This window comes from Bombyx mandarina, chromosome 06, assembly GCF_030267445.1.
Source record: "Bombyx mandarina strain Sakado chromosome 06, ASM3026744v2".
Taxonomy (NCBI): Eukaryota; Metazoa; Arthropoda; class Insecta; order Lepidoptera; family Bombycidae; genus Bombyx; species Bombyx mandarina.
In genome coordinates this window covers 16,152,871-16,171,004 of record NC_143213.1, presented here as the reverse complement: position 1 = coordinate 16,171,004, position 18,134 = coordinate 16,152,871, and the positions used below count along the sequence as shown (strand labels likewise).

At 44.4% G+C, this 18,134-nt stretch overlaps 1 protein-coding gene and 1 pseudogene across 1 annotated transcript; both read left to right on the top strand.

Moving 5' to 3' along the window:
• Positions 1-175: 175 nt before the first annotated feature.
• LOC149502874 (uncharacterized) lies at positions 176-2,740 on the top strand (annotated as a pseudogene).
• A 4,901-nt stretch (positions 2,741-7,641) lies between these two features.
• On the top strand, positions 7,642-10,472 carry LOC149502873 (uncharacterized). The gene is made up of 2 exons (XM_089728505.1): positions 7,642-8,640; positions 10,410-10,472. The coding sequence occupies exons 1-2, from the start codon at positions 7,642-7,644 to the stop codon at positions 10,470-10,472; spliced, it is 1,062 nt and encodes a 353-aa protein (XP_089584631.1).
• Positions 10,473-18,134: the final 7,662 nt, after the last annotated feature.

The window sequence follows — 18,134 nt, the reverse complement described above, 5'->3', positions numbered from 1 at the left end:
AGTCCTGATCTCACTTCTGATGTAAGCTTGTAGGTAGATATTATCTTGTTGAACACCAAGTAAAACGATGTCACTTCTGATTCCTGATTTAATCAACAATATGTTATCTTAACAATTCACTTTAACACTTGTCCAACTTTAACCAGTACGTACAACAATCACTGAATCGCACAACGTAACAAGGATATAGTAAGTGCACCAGGCAAGCGCAGTCCAACGAATGTTTCTCGCAAGGCACGCACCGCCTTTTTATACTAGCCGGCGCAGCTGGCTTATGAGTCACTTCTGTTGCACGAGTGGAACGACACGGCCGGCGCACCCGGCTTGTGTGAGTCACGCCTGTTGCACGTGATGTTTATTAGAAATATTGTTAACGCCGTCATATACATACAAACAGACACAACATACACACGCCATCACAAACACAAACAAAAAGACTACACAAAATGTACCGCACACCAACGACGTCTGGAGCCGCGACTAAGCCCGTCACCCCTAGCCCTTCTGCAGCACCGATCGCAGTACAGGACGCTGCCAGAACATTCATCCGCAGGCCTGAAAGAAGCAGAAGGTCCCTGGACAACATGGAGACCTACAAGAAACAGCAGGATAACTATGCTGTAATGCTGAGTGATAAACTCCTCCAGGAATTAATGAAAACTTTTGAAGATATTCCCTCAAAGGTTCGCGAATACCCTCAAATGAGGAAGGATATCAAAAACTTCCTGGAGGTTCAGTCGGATAGGGGCCAGCGTGTCCTCTACGAGCTCAGCAAGCGGATGACGCGTTTAGAAGCAGCAAGAAAACCACTGTCACCCACAGCTTCGACTTCACCAGAATATGAAGATCACATTCTGGAACGTCTGGGTCAAGTGGAAATAAACCTGCAGACGCGGCTAAACGACCTGGAAGCCAAAATGACCTCATCCTTCGAAGAACAAAATGTTCTCCGCGACGACGGTGGCGCTGACATCATCGACAAAATTATCGACAGAGTCGACGAGGTCGGAGGGGCCATTGACAAAACCGCCGAGAGCGTCAGAGTCATGGTCTGCTCCCAGAACACCCTCGGCGACAAGCTCGATTATATTGCCGCTGATGTCGCGTCAGCAAAAACTGCAATGTCGCTCAAGGTGTGGTCACAGGCGAGCAAAGACCTATCTCCAGGTCGTATGCCAACGTCGCGGCCACCAAGTCAGGGCATCGGCCGGCACTGCACTCGATGGCGGTCACCCTCGAAGGCAATCAGGAGACTGCCGACGAGGTGCTTGAGAGAGTGAGGAAGGCGGTCGATGCCAGGGGTACTGGCCTGAAAATAAGCAAGGTGCGCAAAGCAAAAAACCAAACAGTTATTTTAGGGTGTGACACCGAAGCGGAACTATACAAGGTGAAAGAAACGATTGAAAGCCGGGGGAAGGGTTTAATTGTTTCCCGCATGAAAAATAAAAACCCGCTTGTCATCCTAAAAGATGTCTTCCTCCCGAGTGACGACGAGGAGATAATTAAAGCGCTTCATATTCAAAACGAGGATATATTTAGGGACTTGTCTCAGGAAGATAAAGAAACGACCATAAAGTTCAAGAAGAGGACAAAAAATCCCAAAACGGCGCACGTCATTTTACAGGTTGGTCCCGTGGTATGGCAAAGGATGACGGAGGCTGGGGCCCTCTACCTGGACTTGCAAAGGATCAGAGTCGAGGACCAGTCTCCGCTCATCCAATGCACGAGGTGCCTCGCATTTGGACATGGTCGAAAATTTTGCACCGAGAGTGTGGACAGATGCAGTCACTGTGGAGGACCGCATCTGCGCGAGAAATGCGCAGACTTCATCGCAGGGACCGAACCGCGGTGCTGCAACTGCTCACACTCTGGGTTGCGGAAGGCCGACCATAACGCTTTTAGCGCCGAATGCCCGATACGAAAAAAGTGGGATTACTTGGCTCGCGCTAACACAACATATGCATAACCTAAACGCAGGACATTACACAGCACGTACACACAGACACAAAGCACACAGAAACAAAAACACAACACACACAAACATGAAATACACAACAACACGAACACAAATGATATACAGAATGTATATTGAATGTACACGATTATATCAGCACAAAAACACTTACATGAACCACAAACAGTAACTCGAAACAAGGTAAAACGAAGTATAAAATATAAATCGTTAAAGAAATAGTCAATAAATATGTATAAATTAATATATATATGTTATTGTCTAGGCGAAGCGTGTTTAAGAATACAGAAGGAAAGTACAAAATCAAACATAACATGACAGAAACTCACCAATCCTGCAAAGTGAAAAATTGTTAACAGCAAACATTAAAATTCAATAAATATAACTAAATAAATAAAAGTGCTTACTGTTGTGCAAATAATAGATATAAGAACAGAACTAAGATAGATATATCAAACGGAAGAATGCTAGAAATAAGAAAATAAGTAAAAATATATACAAATGTAAGATTTATAGATGTAAAAACAAAACTAAGAAATAAGAAATGCTAGAATGTAACAAATATAATGATAAGTATAATAGTTAGAATCCATGTAAGCCCATAATTATGTAAATGTACCGAATTTTGTAATGAAAACAAAATAAGTAAGTAGAATCTGTAAGGTTAGCATAAGAATATGTAAAGTATAAAAAAAAAATCTATTGTACACAAAACAGAGGTTAAAAATAAAACTCTAAGGAACTTTATTTTCCCAAATAAAAGAAAAATATATATATATAGCATAGAGTAGCGGGAGTCCCACCCGGCAAAGAATGATTGATGATGAATGTAAGAAAGACCAAGTATGCGGCTTGAAAGTGCGAGAGGAATACATGTGAGAACTGGAATGAATGAGTATATAGATAAATAAGGACCCGGTGTTCTCATGATCGGGGAAAAGCAGAAAAAAAAAAAAAAAAAAACCTAACCTAACCTAACCTAACCTAACCTAACCTAACCAGTCTGCTGGCAGCCACGACCGCGAGCGCCACGAAAATACATCGCTCCGCGTTTAAAAAATCGGAAAAATAGTCTCAAGTGCATGGATTGCAGTGAAAGTGGTCTTAAAAGAAGCGGACAGTGACAAGGAAGCCGACGCTGAAAACCGCGTGCTTCGGAGACAACGGGTTCAGGAGTTATTCCGGAAAACCTGAAAAAACCACGTGCTTGGAACACAAAGTGGCGTGCGCCGCTCGATATTGATCGACGACGTGTTGTTTTTCAAGTGTATTTCTATAGCACACGGCGCCGCACACCTTCCACCCCAATTTCAGATTTTTCCAGTGAAAGTATCCGGAGATACAACACTTTTTCTCGAAACCACGTGGCCACGTGGTCCTAGAAATAGGGCAGTCCGGCAGGAGTGTGATATACCAACAGAAGCGCCTTGACGAGACAAACACGGACGTGTAAACAGCATCATCCGGAATAAGCTGTGAAAAGAGATAGAGTGAAAAACATTTTGTGACCACGTGCTCGGGACACAAAAGTGCATTTTTCTCTAGATTTAGAGTGACGACCTGTAAGTTTTTTGGTGCGTCGAGAACGGCGCTTCGACGGGCTATACAACGACACCACTCGCCGATTTTTCCGGTAAGAATTTCCGGAGTTACAGTTTTTTTTCTTAAACCCACGTGGACACGTGGTCCCGGTTCTGGGGCAGTGCGGCGGGAGTGCGATATACCAAAAGACGCGCCTCGTCGAGACATTTACAACAGTAAAAACCGCATCACCCAGGAACACATAGAAAAAAAGTTATTACATAAAATGTGTTTATAACCTCTAAAATAGACAAAATTAGGAAAGTGTATATAAGTGGGACATATCGACGACGTGAAAAACAGCAGACTTATTTATATAGATAGTTTTAAGCTTATTATAAAAAAATTATTGATATTATAGGATACTATATAGTTAGTGATATTAGATATAAGTTGACTTTAATATAATTGACATATTTTGTCAATGTTAATTTAAGTTATTATTACTTAGACTGTATGTGATCTCTGATTACTGGCTGCTGTTAAACTGTTAAATATACAACTTATACAAACTTTGAAGTAGCACAGCTAGTAACAGTCATTGGGGATCACTTTGTTTTATAATAATTGACTCTAATCTCTCAAACAAGATGTACGCTGCATCAAGAACCCCTCCCAAGAGGAGTACAGATGAGACAGTTCCCCCCGGAAGCGCTAAAAGGACTTCTATGACGGACACAGCGACAGCACAGTTGGAGACCAGGAGCCCATATGACAAACTGGACCGGGTTGCTGAGGCCAGGGGTTGCCTGACTAGGGTGATGATCGGCCTCAGCAATTCGAAAAATATAAAAACCGAAATAAAGGAGGCGGTAAAGAAATCGGTGGAGCGACTTTTTGTTCTGGTTAAGGAAGCCGAATCCGATAGAAAAAAGGGTAGTGGCGTGCAGGGAGGAGAGAAACTCCCTCAACCTGTGTCTACGCAACACCCCCCTTCAGAACAGAAGGAACTCAGAGACATGCTGAAGGAGCATGGTGAGCTATTGGCGGACAGCAATGGGAAAATTAAACAACTGCAGGACCAGCTGACACTGCACAGGGAAACAATAGAGAAGATGACCTACGCTGGTGTGGTGGCGGGAGGAACAAAAAAGATAGATTCACCTAAAAGAACACTACATACCGTGATGATAACCTCGACCGACGAGACAGACACGGGCGACCAAGTCCTGGAAAAAATCAGAAAAACGGTTAACGCAAGGGACGAAGAGATAAAGGTAGACAAAATAAGGAAAGTTAAAGATAGGAAAATTATAATGGGATGCAAGGATGGAAAGGAAATGGATAGGATTAAAGACAAGATAAGAGAGCAGGAAGGGTTAACCATCGAGGATATAAAAGCCAAAGACCCACTAGTAATCCTATATGGAGTCTTGCAGTCAAACTCAGACGAGGATATAGTGAAATCTATAAAAAACCAAAATAGGCACCTGCTCCAGGATTTAGGAAATGACGAATATAGAATTGAAATTCTGTATAGGCGAAGAGCGAGGAACCCACTGACGACACATGTGGTCTTGAGGGTATCGCCACAGGTGTGGAACCGGCTCACAGAGGCCGGGGCTGTGCATGTGGATATGCAGCGCGTCAGGGTCGCTGATCAGTCCCCCTTAGTGCAGTGTTCGCGATGCCTGGGATATGGACATGGCCGCCGTTTTTGCCAGGAACAGGAGGTCACGTGCGGTCATTGTGGTGGGAGCCATCTCAGAGCCCAGTGCCCTAAATGGCAAGATGCGGAGGAACCCAGTTGCGTGAACTGCCAGAGGGCAAAGGCGATTAAGACCAGTCACAGTGTATATAGTCAGGAGTGTCCAGTAAGAAGGAAGTGGGACACCCTGGCAAGATCTAAGGTTGCGTATTGCTGAGGGCATGCTAAGGTACAGAGTGACTCAGGTGAATCTCCAGCGCAAGTTGTTGGCAACGGAAGAGTTGATAGTTGAGGCACAACGCCGAAAAATTAAAATAGCGTTAATCCAGGAACCGTATGTGGGTGGTGCGAAAAGGATGAGGGACTACAGGGGGGTAAAGATTCTGCAGAGTGTCTTCGATACCGGGGAAATCGTCAAAGCTGCGATAGCAGTGTTTGACGACGACTTTGAGGTCTATCAATGCTTGGAACATACTACAAACAACATCTCAGTGGTAAAAATCAGAAATCTGACCTCTGAACTCATCCTGGTGTCCTTCTACTTCGAGCCTGGGAAGCCCATGGAGCCATACCTGGAACAACTGAGAAACATCCGTGAAAGTTTCGGTGGTTGTGGTGTCATCATGGGAGGGGACTGTAACGCAAAGAGTGTGTGGTGGAACAGCCAAAGAGAAGACGAAAGGGGCAGACTCATGGCATCCTCCTTCATAGAAATGGGAATGCACATATTAAATGAGGGAGACGAGCCTACTTTCAGAACGATAAGAGGAGACAAGACTCTTAAGAGCCACATTGACGTTACTGTCTCCACCGAAAACATTATGGATAAAATACACAACTGGTCGGTCGATGACTTTATAGGATCTGACCACGGAACGATCATTTTCGAGGTGGACTTACAGAAAAAGGTAGGGCAAAAGTGTATTAGGACAATTAGAAAATTTAACACTAAAAAAGCAGACTGGGATAAATTTACGACAAAACTAGCAGAACTACAAATAAAATTGACAATTAACGAGGATAAAGTAAGGAAAATAAATAACAAGAGTGAATTGGAGGAAATAGCTAAGAAGTATAATGACATAATAGTGGAGGCTGCCGAAGAAACTATACCGAAACTAAAAAGGATAGAATTACTTACCTTGCCGTGGTGGAACAGGGAACTGGAAGCCTTGAAGAAGAAAGTCACGACCATGAGGCGACGTATTCGCTGTGCTGCGCCTGTCCGCAGGGGACACGTCATTGCCGAATACCTGAAAGAGAAGCAAAATTATGAGGAACAAGCTCAAAAGGCAAAGATAAACAGTTGGAAGGACTTCTGTGGGAAACAGGATAGGGAGAGTCTCTGGGAGGGAATATATAGGGTAATAGGACGGACCAAGAAGCGCCCGGAAGACATTCCGCTGATGGTATCTGGGAGGCAGTTGGGGCCGGAGGAATCGGCCAGGTATTTGACCGACACTTTTTACCCCGAGGACTCCGAGGAGGAAGATACTTCCGAACACCGAGATATCAGGAGAAGGGTAGAACAACTAAACGTTGTGGTTCATGCTGAAGTCAATGACCCACCGTTTACGATGGCAGAGCTCTGAAACTCGGTGAGGAGTTTCAACCCGAAGAAGGCCCCGGGGTCCGACGGGCTGACGTCGGATATCTGCTCACAGGCTTTCAGGCAGGACGAGGGTCTCCTACTGGCGCTGACCAACAAGTGCCTAGAGCTGGGTAGTTTCCCGAGAGTGTGGAAACGGGCGACCGTAGTCGCACTGCGGAAACCGGGAAGGCCCGATTACGCATCGCCGAAGTCATATAGACCAATCGGTCTGCTCCCGGTCTTAGGAAAGATTTTGGAGAGAATGCTAGTGAGACGGTTGAGATGGCACCTGCTCCCTACAGCTAGTGCGGCGCAGTATGGTTTCACGCCACAAAAAGGAACCGAGGATGCCCTGTATGACCTGATGGGACACATACGGAACATGCTGGAGCTAAAGAAGCTGATCGTGGTCGTCTCACTGGACATACAGGGTGCATTCGACTCGGCGTGGTGGCCGACACGGGTAGACAAGGCTGGCGGAGGAAGATTGTCCAATAGGCATCCGCAGGATGTTGAACGATTACCTGAGAGACAGAATGGTAACTTTGAGCTACGCCGGTGGACAGCACCATAAGAAAACCGAAAAAGGTTGTGTCCAAGGGTCCATTGCGGGTCCGACCCTCTGGAACCTCCTGCTCGATCCCCTTTTGAGGACTCTAAAGGGTCGTGGGGAGTTCTGCTAGGCCTATGCAGACGACGTAGTCATTGTCTTCGATGGTGACGACGCGTTGCATATTGAGAGACGGGCAAATCTGATCCTGGAGCTCGTCGGAGCATGGGGCAGAAAAAACAAGCTGCTATTTGCGCCGCAGAAGACGCGGTCTATGGTAATTACTAATAAAATCAAATATGACGTCCCAAGGCTGGAAATTGGGGGAAAGTGTTGAAAGTGTTGACGAGATTAAGATCCTGGGGTTGACCATAGACCGCAAATTGACTTTTAACACTCATGTCGACAACACTAGGGTGAGAGTGGCGCAAATATACAAGCAATTATCCAGAGCTGCCAGGGTCAGTTGGGAACTCCACCCCGAGGTTATCCGAGCGATATACTCTGCAGTGGTGGAGCCCATAGTCCTCTACGCGGCTAGCGCTTGGGCTCGGGCGGCGGAGAAGGTGGGCGTTCAGAGGCGCCTATGGACGTTGCAGAGAGACTTTGCGCAAAAAATTATAAAGGCACACAGGACCGTCTCACTCAACTCGGCCCTGCTGCTGGCCGGACTGCTTCCTCTGGATATCCGTATCCGGGAGGCAGCCTTGCTATATGAGGAAAGGAAGGGGCACTTCCGGCGCGTGGTGGGTGATCGGGAGGTTGAGAGACCGGTGCCTGTAAATCGGATGGCGCACTCGGCAGCAAACCTCGACCTTAAATATGGAATCATCATGGATAGTGCAGAACTAGAAGCCAGGAACGACCAAAATGCCTTACACATCTACACGGATGGGAGTAAGATGGAAGGCAAAGTCGGGGCAGCACTGTCCATATGGAAAGATGGAGTCGAGGTTAGCTCAAAAAGATATAGGCTCGAACCCTACTGCACAGTCTACCAGGCGGAGTTGTTGGCGCTGGCGAGGGCCACTAGTGTGATAATGGGATCAGGGGCGAGTGAGTTCTGTGTTTTTTGTGACTCAAGAGCGGCACTAGACTCTATAATAAACAATGATTGCTATCACCCGTTGGCCGTGGAAGCTAGAGAGAATATTATAGCTCTACAAAGAATAGGCAAAATAATAAAAATATTGTGGATCAAGGCCCACGTGGGAGTCAAAGGAAATGAAAGAGCTGACAAATTGGCAAAGGAAGCGGCCCTTAAACTAAAAACTAGGGCGGACTACAGCGCGTGCCCGGTGTCCTATATTAAAACGCAAATAAGGGGAACCTCTATAAAAGAATGGCACCGTAGGTACGACGACGGGGACACAGCATCGGTCACGAAGGCCTTCTTTCCACGGGTAGAGACGGCGTACCCTATTGTGAGGAAACTGAAATTTGACCAAACATTGACACAACTTATGACTGGACACGGGGGGTTTCTGTCTTATCTGTATCGGTTTAAGCTGAGAGACAGTCCGGCATGCCCATGCGACTCAATATACGACGAAACGCCCTTACACAATATAACAGAATGTGCCATATTTAGCCGGGAGAGACAAGACCTAGAAACTAAGATAAAAATCCAAATTTGTACAGTAGAAATAAAAAATATTATGAAAAATAAAAATTAATGGGAGACAGTTTTATAACGTATTGTAAAGATATAGTTAGTAAAGTCATAAGTAAAAATAAATAATAGACACACATATGATTACGTATATCATAAGTATATATTAACATATGATAAGAAATAGTAATATAATGTAAGTTAGATAAGATATGCAAATAAGAATGTAAATAAACTGTAAAAATTAGATATTAACAAATTGTAATAGTATATAAGACACGAAAATAGATAAAAATCAACTTAGATAATAGTAATAGTGTAAATAATAAATGTTTAAATATAGACTGATAGCTATAAGTCACATAATAAAACAAAAGAACTTAAAATTATTGAACCTGTACAAAATATAAAAAATAGAGCTTAGATAAAGTAGGCCCAAATCCCAGCGGCAATAATGTGAAAGAAGTGCGTGGATGTGACGTATGGGTATAGATGCGGAAGGATGATTGATAGAACTAGAATGAATGAGGTACAACAGGTCTCCAATTAATTTGGAGGAGAGATTAGTTTAAAAAAAAAAAAAAAAAAAGTCGCATTCGAAGCGCCAAGATAGCCGCTCACTGCCAAGTGCCGCTCCGCACCGAAAAATCTTAAAAAATCGCGGAAAAATAGTAATTGTGAACCGATTTTTACGCGCAAAGTGTCAAATTGTGCGGGAAAGTGAGTGCATTATAACAGTTAAATTTTGAAATCAAAAAAGTGAAAACTGAGTGAGTGGAAGGTGAAAAACCTTAATTTTGTGTTTTTTGTGAACTTAAAACGGCGCGGTCGGCCGATTTAGATCGATGACCCCCCTTTTTTAAAGTGCCTCTACTAGGGCATTTTGGAGACCTACAAGCTCGGCTAAGTCCCGGATTTTTCCCGTGGGAAATGACTGAGCTATAAAGGAAAAAACAAAAACCACGTGGACACGTGGTCGTGGATCCCGAGGCAGCCGGGAGCTTCGAGCACTATAGAATCAAAGAACCCGCTGCGACGAGCCGTCCGACACTTCAAGCACGAAAATTAGACAAGTGGGAGCCGAGATAAGATATTTTTAAATTTTGGCAATTTTTAAAAATTTTTATTTAAAAAAATAGATCGACGACGTATTACTTAAAAATAATAGATCGATACATCTCGCCGAGCTCTACTTACATTCCAAAAATCAAGAAAATCCAACTTGAAATTACGAAGATATAGACATTTAAAGTTTAAGGGTTGACACGTGCTACCCTTAAACGAACCCCTGACAAAAATCTTTGTATATGTTAAATTAAGGCTAGTAATTCTAAGACTATTTGTGCTTGGTTGCGCGCGGATTAGTGATAAGATGCGTAGTGAATTGTCCGCAAATCAGATGAGTTTAACTAATCGCAAAGCGTTGTTAGATAGTTTGGTTAATTCCTATTGGAGGAAATGGAGATTAGAGTACCTGCATACGTTGCAAGTCAGACAGAAGTGGTGTACATCAGATAACCCCGTGAAGGTTGGGACAGTAGTTCTTATTCATCAAGATGACATTCCACCGCTCCGCTGGCCACTTGGCGTTATACAAGAGGTGTATCCAGGTGTCGATAAAATTATACGCGTTGCTTTGGTAAAAACGAAATCTGGATTTCTTAAACGTCCAGTTGTAAAATTATATCCGCTACCGCTAGAATAAATTAGAGTACCGCATGTCATCAACCGCTTCAACTCTACTCGTAAACATTCATGATGGCTTATTATTAATTAAAATTTGTTTCTTTTCAAATAACTTCCCGCTATTTAAGCTTTATGCTTCCTATCTTAGTGTCTTTATATATTTTTTGAAAGTCCTGCGAACTTTCAAGGCGGGCAGGATGGTTGCGCGCGGATTAGTGATAAGATGCGTAGTGAATTATTGGGATGGCGCCACCTTTGGAGTTTGTCAGTTACTAATTACCGCGAGCGTAATTTAATCCAAAGCGTGGTGTTAGCTCCCGATCGATAACGCTTCACCGCTAGCTGCCTAGATGGCGGCACATGTACCGTAGTGCATGTGGTGCTTGTGCTTACGAAAAGCTACGTGAGCTTCGTCACCCACTCCGCCGCCCGCGTGCTTCCATCGCCGACGCCCGCACGACAGTCACTGGCAAGGTCTACAGGTGAGTGCAAGTTCTTTTAATTTATTGCCATTTTATTGCTGCTTCCGTGTAATCATTCGCCCGCCCGCTCGCTTATGTGTATTTAATTTATATCTTTAGTTTGATTACTAGCTTTTGTTTACCGCTATATAGTTTTACCGCTCCGCTAATTATAAGAGCGGGACCTTACCAGAACTGCTCTAGGTAGAGTCCCTCTACCCAAAATAAGAAAATTTTTTGTACTTACCTGGGCACACTTACCTGCGTGTAGACACGTTGACTGGTGATCCGGAGCTGCATTACCTGGACGCCATCTCGCAGAGTAGAGCACCTGTAAAATAAAATAGTATATAAAAATTACATTTAAACAAGGCATATCTCTCTGGGTAGTACAGACAGCACGGCTTATATTTTGACCGAGCCTATTGGGCAAATAAAATCTCTTCTTTATTTTTATTAATTTTATTTTCTTTATTATACTTTATTTTATTATAAATTGACACTACCTAAATTTTGACACATTGGCGCAGCCAAGTGACTACATAGAGAAATTTCTTTTTTGTATTTGTTATCTACAGTGTGTGCCCGAGTACTGACTAGTGACTCATCTTATACATATTGACTACTGTTTTTCTCTGTTATTTTAACGGTTACAACAAAAGGGGCAGCTTCTTTTACAACTTTTACAAAACTGTCTGCCCCTCCGCATCACATCGTCAAAATGTTTGGACTTGGACTCCGCACACCTGTTAAAAGACAGGAGAGCCATAAGTCACCCCCAAAGGTGATCGTTCGCAAAAGTATAGACAGGTGGGAGGCCGCTGAGCGAAGCGAAGAACTGACTGCGAAAACATGTCCAGAAATAACAAAGGCCAATGCGACAACGCAGGCAGGCCCTGCAGAAACAACTAAGGCGGCCACCAAGCCAGCTGAAAACATTACCGCCGCGCGCAGGGCATCAACGGGAAATGACGAGTCCCCCAAAAAATTCTACGTTAGCAGAGCAGCAGAAGCGGCAACCTGTCTGAATAAGGCGAAGGCCCATCTGAGGGCCTCACGAAACCTTAAGACAGAGATAAAAGAGGGGGTTGAAAAGGCACTCGCACGACTACTTGAGCTAGTCAAGGAAGCTGAGAAAGAGCTCAAGACGAAGGGAAGTACAACGGTGAGGGGAGTGAGAGCATTTGATGCTCCTCCTTGCAGCTCCGCCCCCTCTCCCTCCTCTACCTCTGACGAAAGCCTAATCATGGCACGTTTAGAGGAGCATACAAACCTGATGCGGGAAAGCGGCAGGAGAATGGAAGAACTGAAGGCGACGATTGAAAGGCATGCCGAAAAAATGGAAAAGATAGAAACGCCTACCTACGCTGGGGTGACCGCGACCCAGAGCGACAGGGCGCATCAAAAGCGCACGCTGCACTCGGTCGCGGTCACCTCAACCGTGGAGACGGAAACAGGAGAAGAGGTGCTCGAAAGAGTAAGGAAGGCCATAGACGCTAAGGAGGGATGGGTAAAAGTGGAGAGGGTAAGAAAGGCCAAAAATAGAAAAATAATAATGGGCTTTGAGTCTAAGGAAGAACGGGATAAAATAAAGGACAGAATAGGAAAAGAAGGTGGCAGCCTCACTATCGAGGACGTGGAAAACAAGGATCCGCTGGTCAGGCTTGGGGATGTACTGACGGTATATACCGATGAGGACATCCTCAAGGCTCTTCGGAACCAGAATGGGGCTGTATTCCGCGGCCTCGAGGAGGGGGAGGATAGGATAGCAGTAAAATATAGAAGGAGAGCCAGGAACCCTCACACTAACCACGTAGTTGTTAGCGTTTCGCCCAGTGTCTGGAGGCGGGTAATGGAAAGTGGCTACGTTTATATAGATCTCCAGCGGGTCAGAGCAGAAGACCAGACCCCACTAGTCCAGTGCACGCGCTGCCTGGGGTACGGCCACGGCCGTAAGTACTGCCATGAGACTGCAGACGCATGCAGTCACTGTGGCGGTCCTCACCTGAGAACGGAGTGCGCGGACTGGCTAGCTGGGGAGCCACCGGCCTGCAGAAACTGCAGAAAGGCTAATATGACAAACACAGCACATAATGCCTTTAGCAAGGAGTGCCCCGTAATGGCTAAATGGGACCAAATAGCCAGAGCAAAAATAGCTTACTGCTAAGGTTGCTCCGGGGAATAATGTTCCTGTGGTGGGCGCGAAGACATACCCGATACTGCAAGCAAACCTGCAACGAAAAGAACTGGCAACTAACGAGTTGATGCTAGTGGCGAGCAGTAGAGGGGCGGCTTTGGCGCTTATCCAGGAGCCTTACATTGGAGCAGTGGGAAAAATGAAGGCATACCGAGGAGCCAGAATTTACCAGGCCACGGGAACTGACACAGGTAACACTAAATCAGCAATAGCGGTCTTCGACGCAGAGCTGGACGTTATCCCGTGTCCGGAATTCACCACCACAAACATAGTGGCAGTAAAAGTCAAGACCATAGCCTGGGAGATAATAATTGTGTCCTTCTATCTTGAAGGAGATCCAACCCCGATGGAACCTCACCTGCAGATATTAAAGAAGATCAGGCAGAGTTCTGCTAAAAGGCTAGTAATGGGTGGGGATAGTAACGCAAAACACTTCTACTGGGGCAGTGCCAAAACAGATGCTAGAGGAGAGGAACTGGCCGGTGCGTTGGGAGAGATGGAACTCCAAGTACTAAACATAGGAGATAGGCCGACATTCGATACCGTCCGGGGAAACCGACGATACACCAGTGTGGTAGACATCACGGTCTGCACAACGGATCTGCTAGACAAGGTGGAAAACTGGCATGTTGACGAGGGGCTCACAAGCTCGGACCACAACACGATTGTTTTCAATATTAGGAAAACAAAATCAGAAGGTACACAAATCAATAGAACTACCAGAATATATAATACTAAAAAAGCTAATTGGGGTCTATTTCATGAAGAAATGGACAGACTATTAGCCGAAAATAAAATAGATGAATACACAATAGAACAAACAAATGACGTCAATGAATTAGAACAAATAATAAATAAATACATAGAGATAACAACTAAAGTAAGTAATACAAGCATACCCAAAAAGAAAAGCAAGAGTGTTGTGAGCCTACCTTGGTGGAGTGAAGACCTCGAAGCACACAAACGAAGAGTTACCACGATGAAGCGAAGAATCCGATGTGCAGCACCGATCCGCAGAGAGAAGGTCATCCGGGAGTACCTGGAAGAAAAAGAAAAATACGAATTAAAGGCCAAGCAAGAAATGATAAGTAGTTGGAAAGGGTTCTGTGGAAAACAAGATAGAGAAAGTATGTGGGATGGGATCTATAGGGTCATAGGAAGGACAACTAAAAGGCAGGAGGACATGATGATGGAGAAGGATGGCGAGGTGCTGGATCCGAAAGAGTCGGCTTATTATATAGCCGAGACCTTTTATCCAGAGGATAATGAGGAAACGGATAACGAAGAGCACAGAATAATCAGAGGGAAAGCAAACACGGGAGAGGGGCTATGTGGAGAGGAAGTAGAGGAGCGACTCTTTACATTAAAAGAGCTTAACACGGCAGTGGACAGCTTTAACCCTAAGAAGGCTCCTGGACATGACGGCCTCACTTCCGACATATGCAAGAAAGCCATAGACCGGAATCCCAGTGTCTTTCTCGCACTGGTTAACAGGTGCCTGGAACTGGGCTACTTTCCAGCTTGCTGGAAGATAGCCACAGTCATCGTACTCAAGAAGCCGGGTAAGGAATCCTACACTGAGCCGAAGTCGTACAGACCAATCGGGCTCCTGCCAGTGATGGGAAAGATACTGGAGAAAATGATAGCCAATAGAACGAAATGGCACATCCTCCCCAGGCTCAGTACTCGCCAGTACGGCTTCACGCCCCAAAGGAGCACGGAGGACGCCCTCTATGATTTGATGAAACACATACGTGACAAACTTAAGCAAAAGAAAATTATCACACTAGTTTCACTGGACATAGAGGGTGCGTTTGATAATGCCTGGTGGCCGGCCATAAAAAACCGACTGGCTGAGGAAAAGTGCCCAAAGAATATCAGGAACATGTTTAACAGCTACCTGCAAGACAGGAACGTGAAGTTGAGATACGCAGGGGAGGAGGTAACCAGGAGAACCACCAAAGGCTGTATACAAGGATCGATAAGCGGTCCGCTGCTGTGGAACCTTTTGCTTGACCCACTCCTGCAGGGGCTGGAGAGAAGGGGAGAACATGTCCAGGCATTTGCGGATGACATCCTCATGGTCATAGATGGAGATAGCGCGTTGGATATAGAAGGGAGAGCGAATGCCGCGTTGGAATACGTCCTAGATTGGGGTAAGAAGAACAAACTCAAATTCGCACCACATAAAACAAACGCCATGGTCATAACAAACAGGCTAAAATTTGACACCCCAAGGCTGAACATGGATGGAAAATTAATTAGTATGACGGAGGAAATGAAAATACTCGGACTAACAATTGATCATAAGCTGACCTTCAACAGTCATGTAACCAACGTGTGCAAAAAGTCGCTGGGTATGTACAAGCAGTTAGCTAGGGCGGCCAAGACCGAATGGGGTTTGCACCCGGAAGTAATAAGAACCATCTACACAGCGGTAGTAGAACCGGTGATGATGTATGCGGCTAGTGTATGGGCGCCAGCAACCAAAAAACGGGGAGTGCGCAAGAAACTCGATGCTGTTCAGAGAGTTTTTTGTCAGAAGATATGCAAAGCGCACCGCACAGTTTCCCTTAGCTCGGCACTGACGCTAACTGGGATATTACCCCTAGACCTCAGAATACAAGAGGCTGCAGCCTTGTATGAAGCTAAGAGAGGGGTACCTCAGTCGCTACTAGCGGACAGAGAGGTAGAGAAGAGGGTCGCATACACCAATACGCCTCATCCGGCAGAACAAATCGAACTATATTTTACACGCCTGGAAAACTGTGAACAGGTGGAGGAAAAAAGTGAGCATCCCGTACAAATCTATACAGATGGGAGCAAAATCGAAGGAAAAGTCGGGGCATCTCTATCATTTTGGGATAGAAATGCTGAAATAAAAAGTGTCAAACTAAGTCTCCCAGCATATTGCACAGTCTACCAAGCAGAATTGCTAGCTATAAACAGGGCTACAAAAGAGGTCTTAAAAAACCCGGCAACTGACTTCGGTATTTACAGCGACTCTAGATCTTCCCTAGACTGTATTATAAATTATAACTCCCTACACCCCCTAGCAGTAGAAACTAGAGAAAATATAAAGATGGCACAAAAGTTGAATAAAACAGTAGCCCTTTACTGGGTCAAAGCACATACGGGTCTAGAGAGGAATGAGAGAGCGGATCAAATAGCTAAAGAAGCGGCACTGGGAAGCAAAAGGAAGGCAGAATATGACTTCTGCCCACTTTCTTTTATAAAGAAGCAAATCAGGAGCCGTACACTGGACACATGGGAAGAAAGATACCAGCAAGGAGAGACTGCAAAAGTAACAAAGATATTCCTACCCCATGTGGTCAGTGCATATAAGGTAATAAGGAAAATAGAAACCTCCTCACTCACTACCCAAATAATGACAGGGCATGGGGGATTCTCCGAATACTTGAATCGTTTCAAGTGCAAGGAGAGTCCTGCATGCATCTGCGAGCCCAGTGAAGCCGAGACCGTGACACATCTAATTCTGGAATGTCCCGTAAATGGCCCAGAGAGGTATGATTTTGAAAACAATATAGATTTAGAATTAAAACTAGAAAATATACCCCTAATCTTAAGTGAACATACAAAAACTTTCTTAGAATATTGTAAAAAAGTAGCTAAAAAAGCGATTACAAGGAATGAAAATAAAATAAGCTAGATAAACATGCTGTAAATATATAGTGTTATATATGACAGCAGCATGAAACTAAATATTGTAAAATTTTAAAAATAGGAAAAGTGAAGTAGAAATATAAGAAAATGTATAATAAAATAAAGTAATGAATAGGTATAAGAACATGTAGCCATAACGGAGACAAACTCCATGTTAGAAATCTAAATGAGAAATAAGAACAATAAATGTATTAGACTAAGAAAAGAGAATAATATAGAATAATCCAAATGTAAAAATAGAAATAAGAGCCCAAATCCCTGTATTCCCCCTCTCCTTCCCATTTATGCTCGTAGCTAGGAATCTAAAGTAAGAATGGTATGTATGAAAGTACGAGAGGAATGAATGTGAGAACTGGTGTGACAAAGAGGCCCAGAATGAATGTGTGATCTAGTTTTAAAGCCGGCAGGAATATACAAAATAACTAAAACTGAAAATAAAAATGTAAATAAGAACCTCTGGCGTTCTGTGCCAGAGAGGGTAGTGATTAAAAAAACAAAAAAAAAAACCTCACCTAACCCTCCATAACTTTTCTTACAAGAGGCTTAATTTGAAGCGGTTTTTTGCGATTTTAAAGCGCAACCGGCTTGTAAGCACGCACCGACCCTTCAAACTAGGAATCGCAGTGGTGTGACGTCATTTTTTGACACCCCCACCTTTTCGACCTGAAAATATTTAAAAATTTATTATTATTCAAAGTTAGTTTGTTGCTTTTGCAAATTCAACTTACCTTTTGGATACTTACCGATCCGCCCTACTTTCTGGAGTGCGTTCCGCGCTTCCGGAAATTCAAAATTTTGTCTTTTCCTGTAAAAAACATCAAAAATTTTTGGTTTTCTTGAAAAATAAGAGATTTTTCTTCCAAATAATCTTTAAATTCTATACCACTGGCTAGAGCTCGGCGAGACGCTTCTTTTGAAGTATCGCACGACCCTCTAGCTGGCGCGAAACGTCAAAAATTGACCAAAACCCGTTCACCGTACAAACTTTAGTGCGAAATCCACCTAAGTGATTGCTAGCTGAAGTTCAAATTGCGCAATGAAGTCGCGGCCCAGTAAGGGTGACCACCATCGCGCACCACGTAGACGTCGAGCTGGCGCGTGCGACCCCGCCACTCCACTAACAACTGAGCGCGACCGGCGCAACCTAACTCG

Coding starts and splice junctions, on each gene's coding strand:
- LOC149502873 (XM_089728505.1), top strand. CDS start 7,642: ATGACGTCCCAAGGCTGGAAATTGGGGGAAAGTGTTGAAAGTGTTGAC. Junction 8,641..10,409: donor CGGACTACAGCGCGTGCCCG/GTGTCCTATATT, acceptor TTCCTATTGGAG/GAAATGGAGATTAGAGTACC.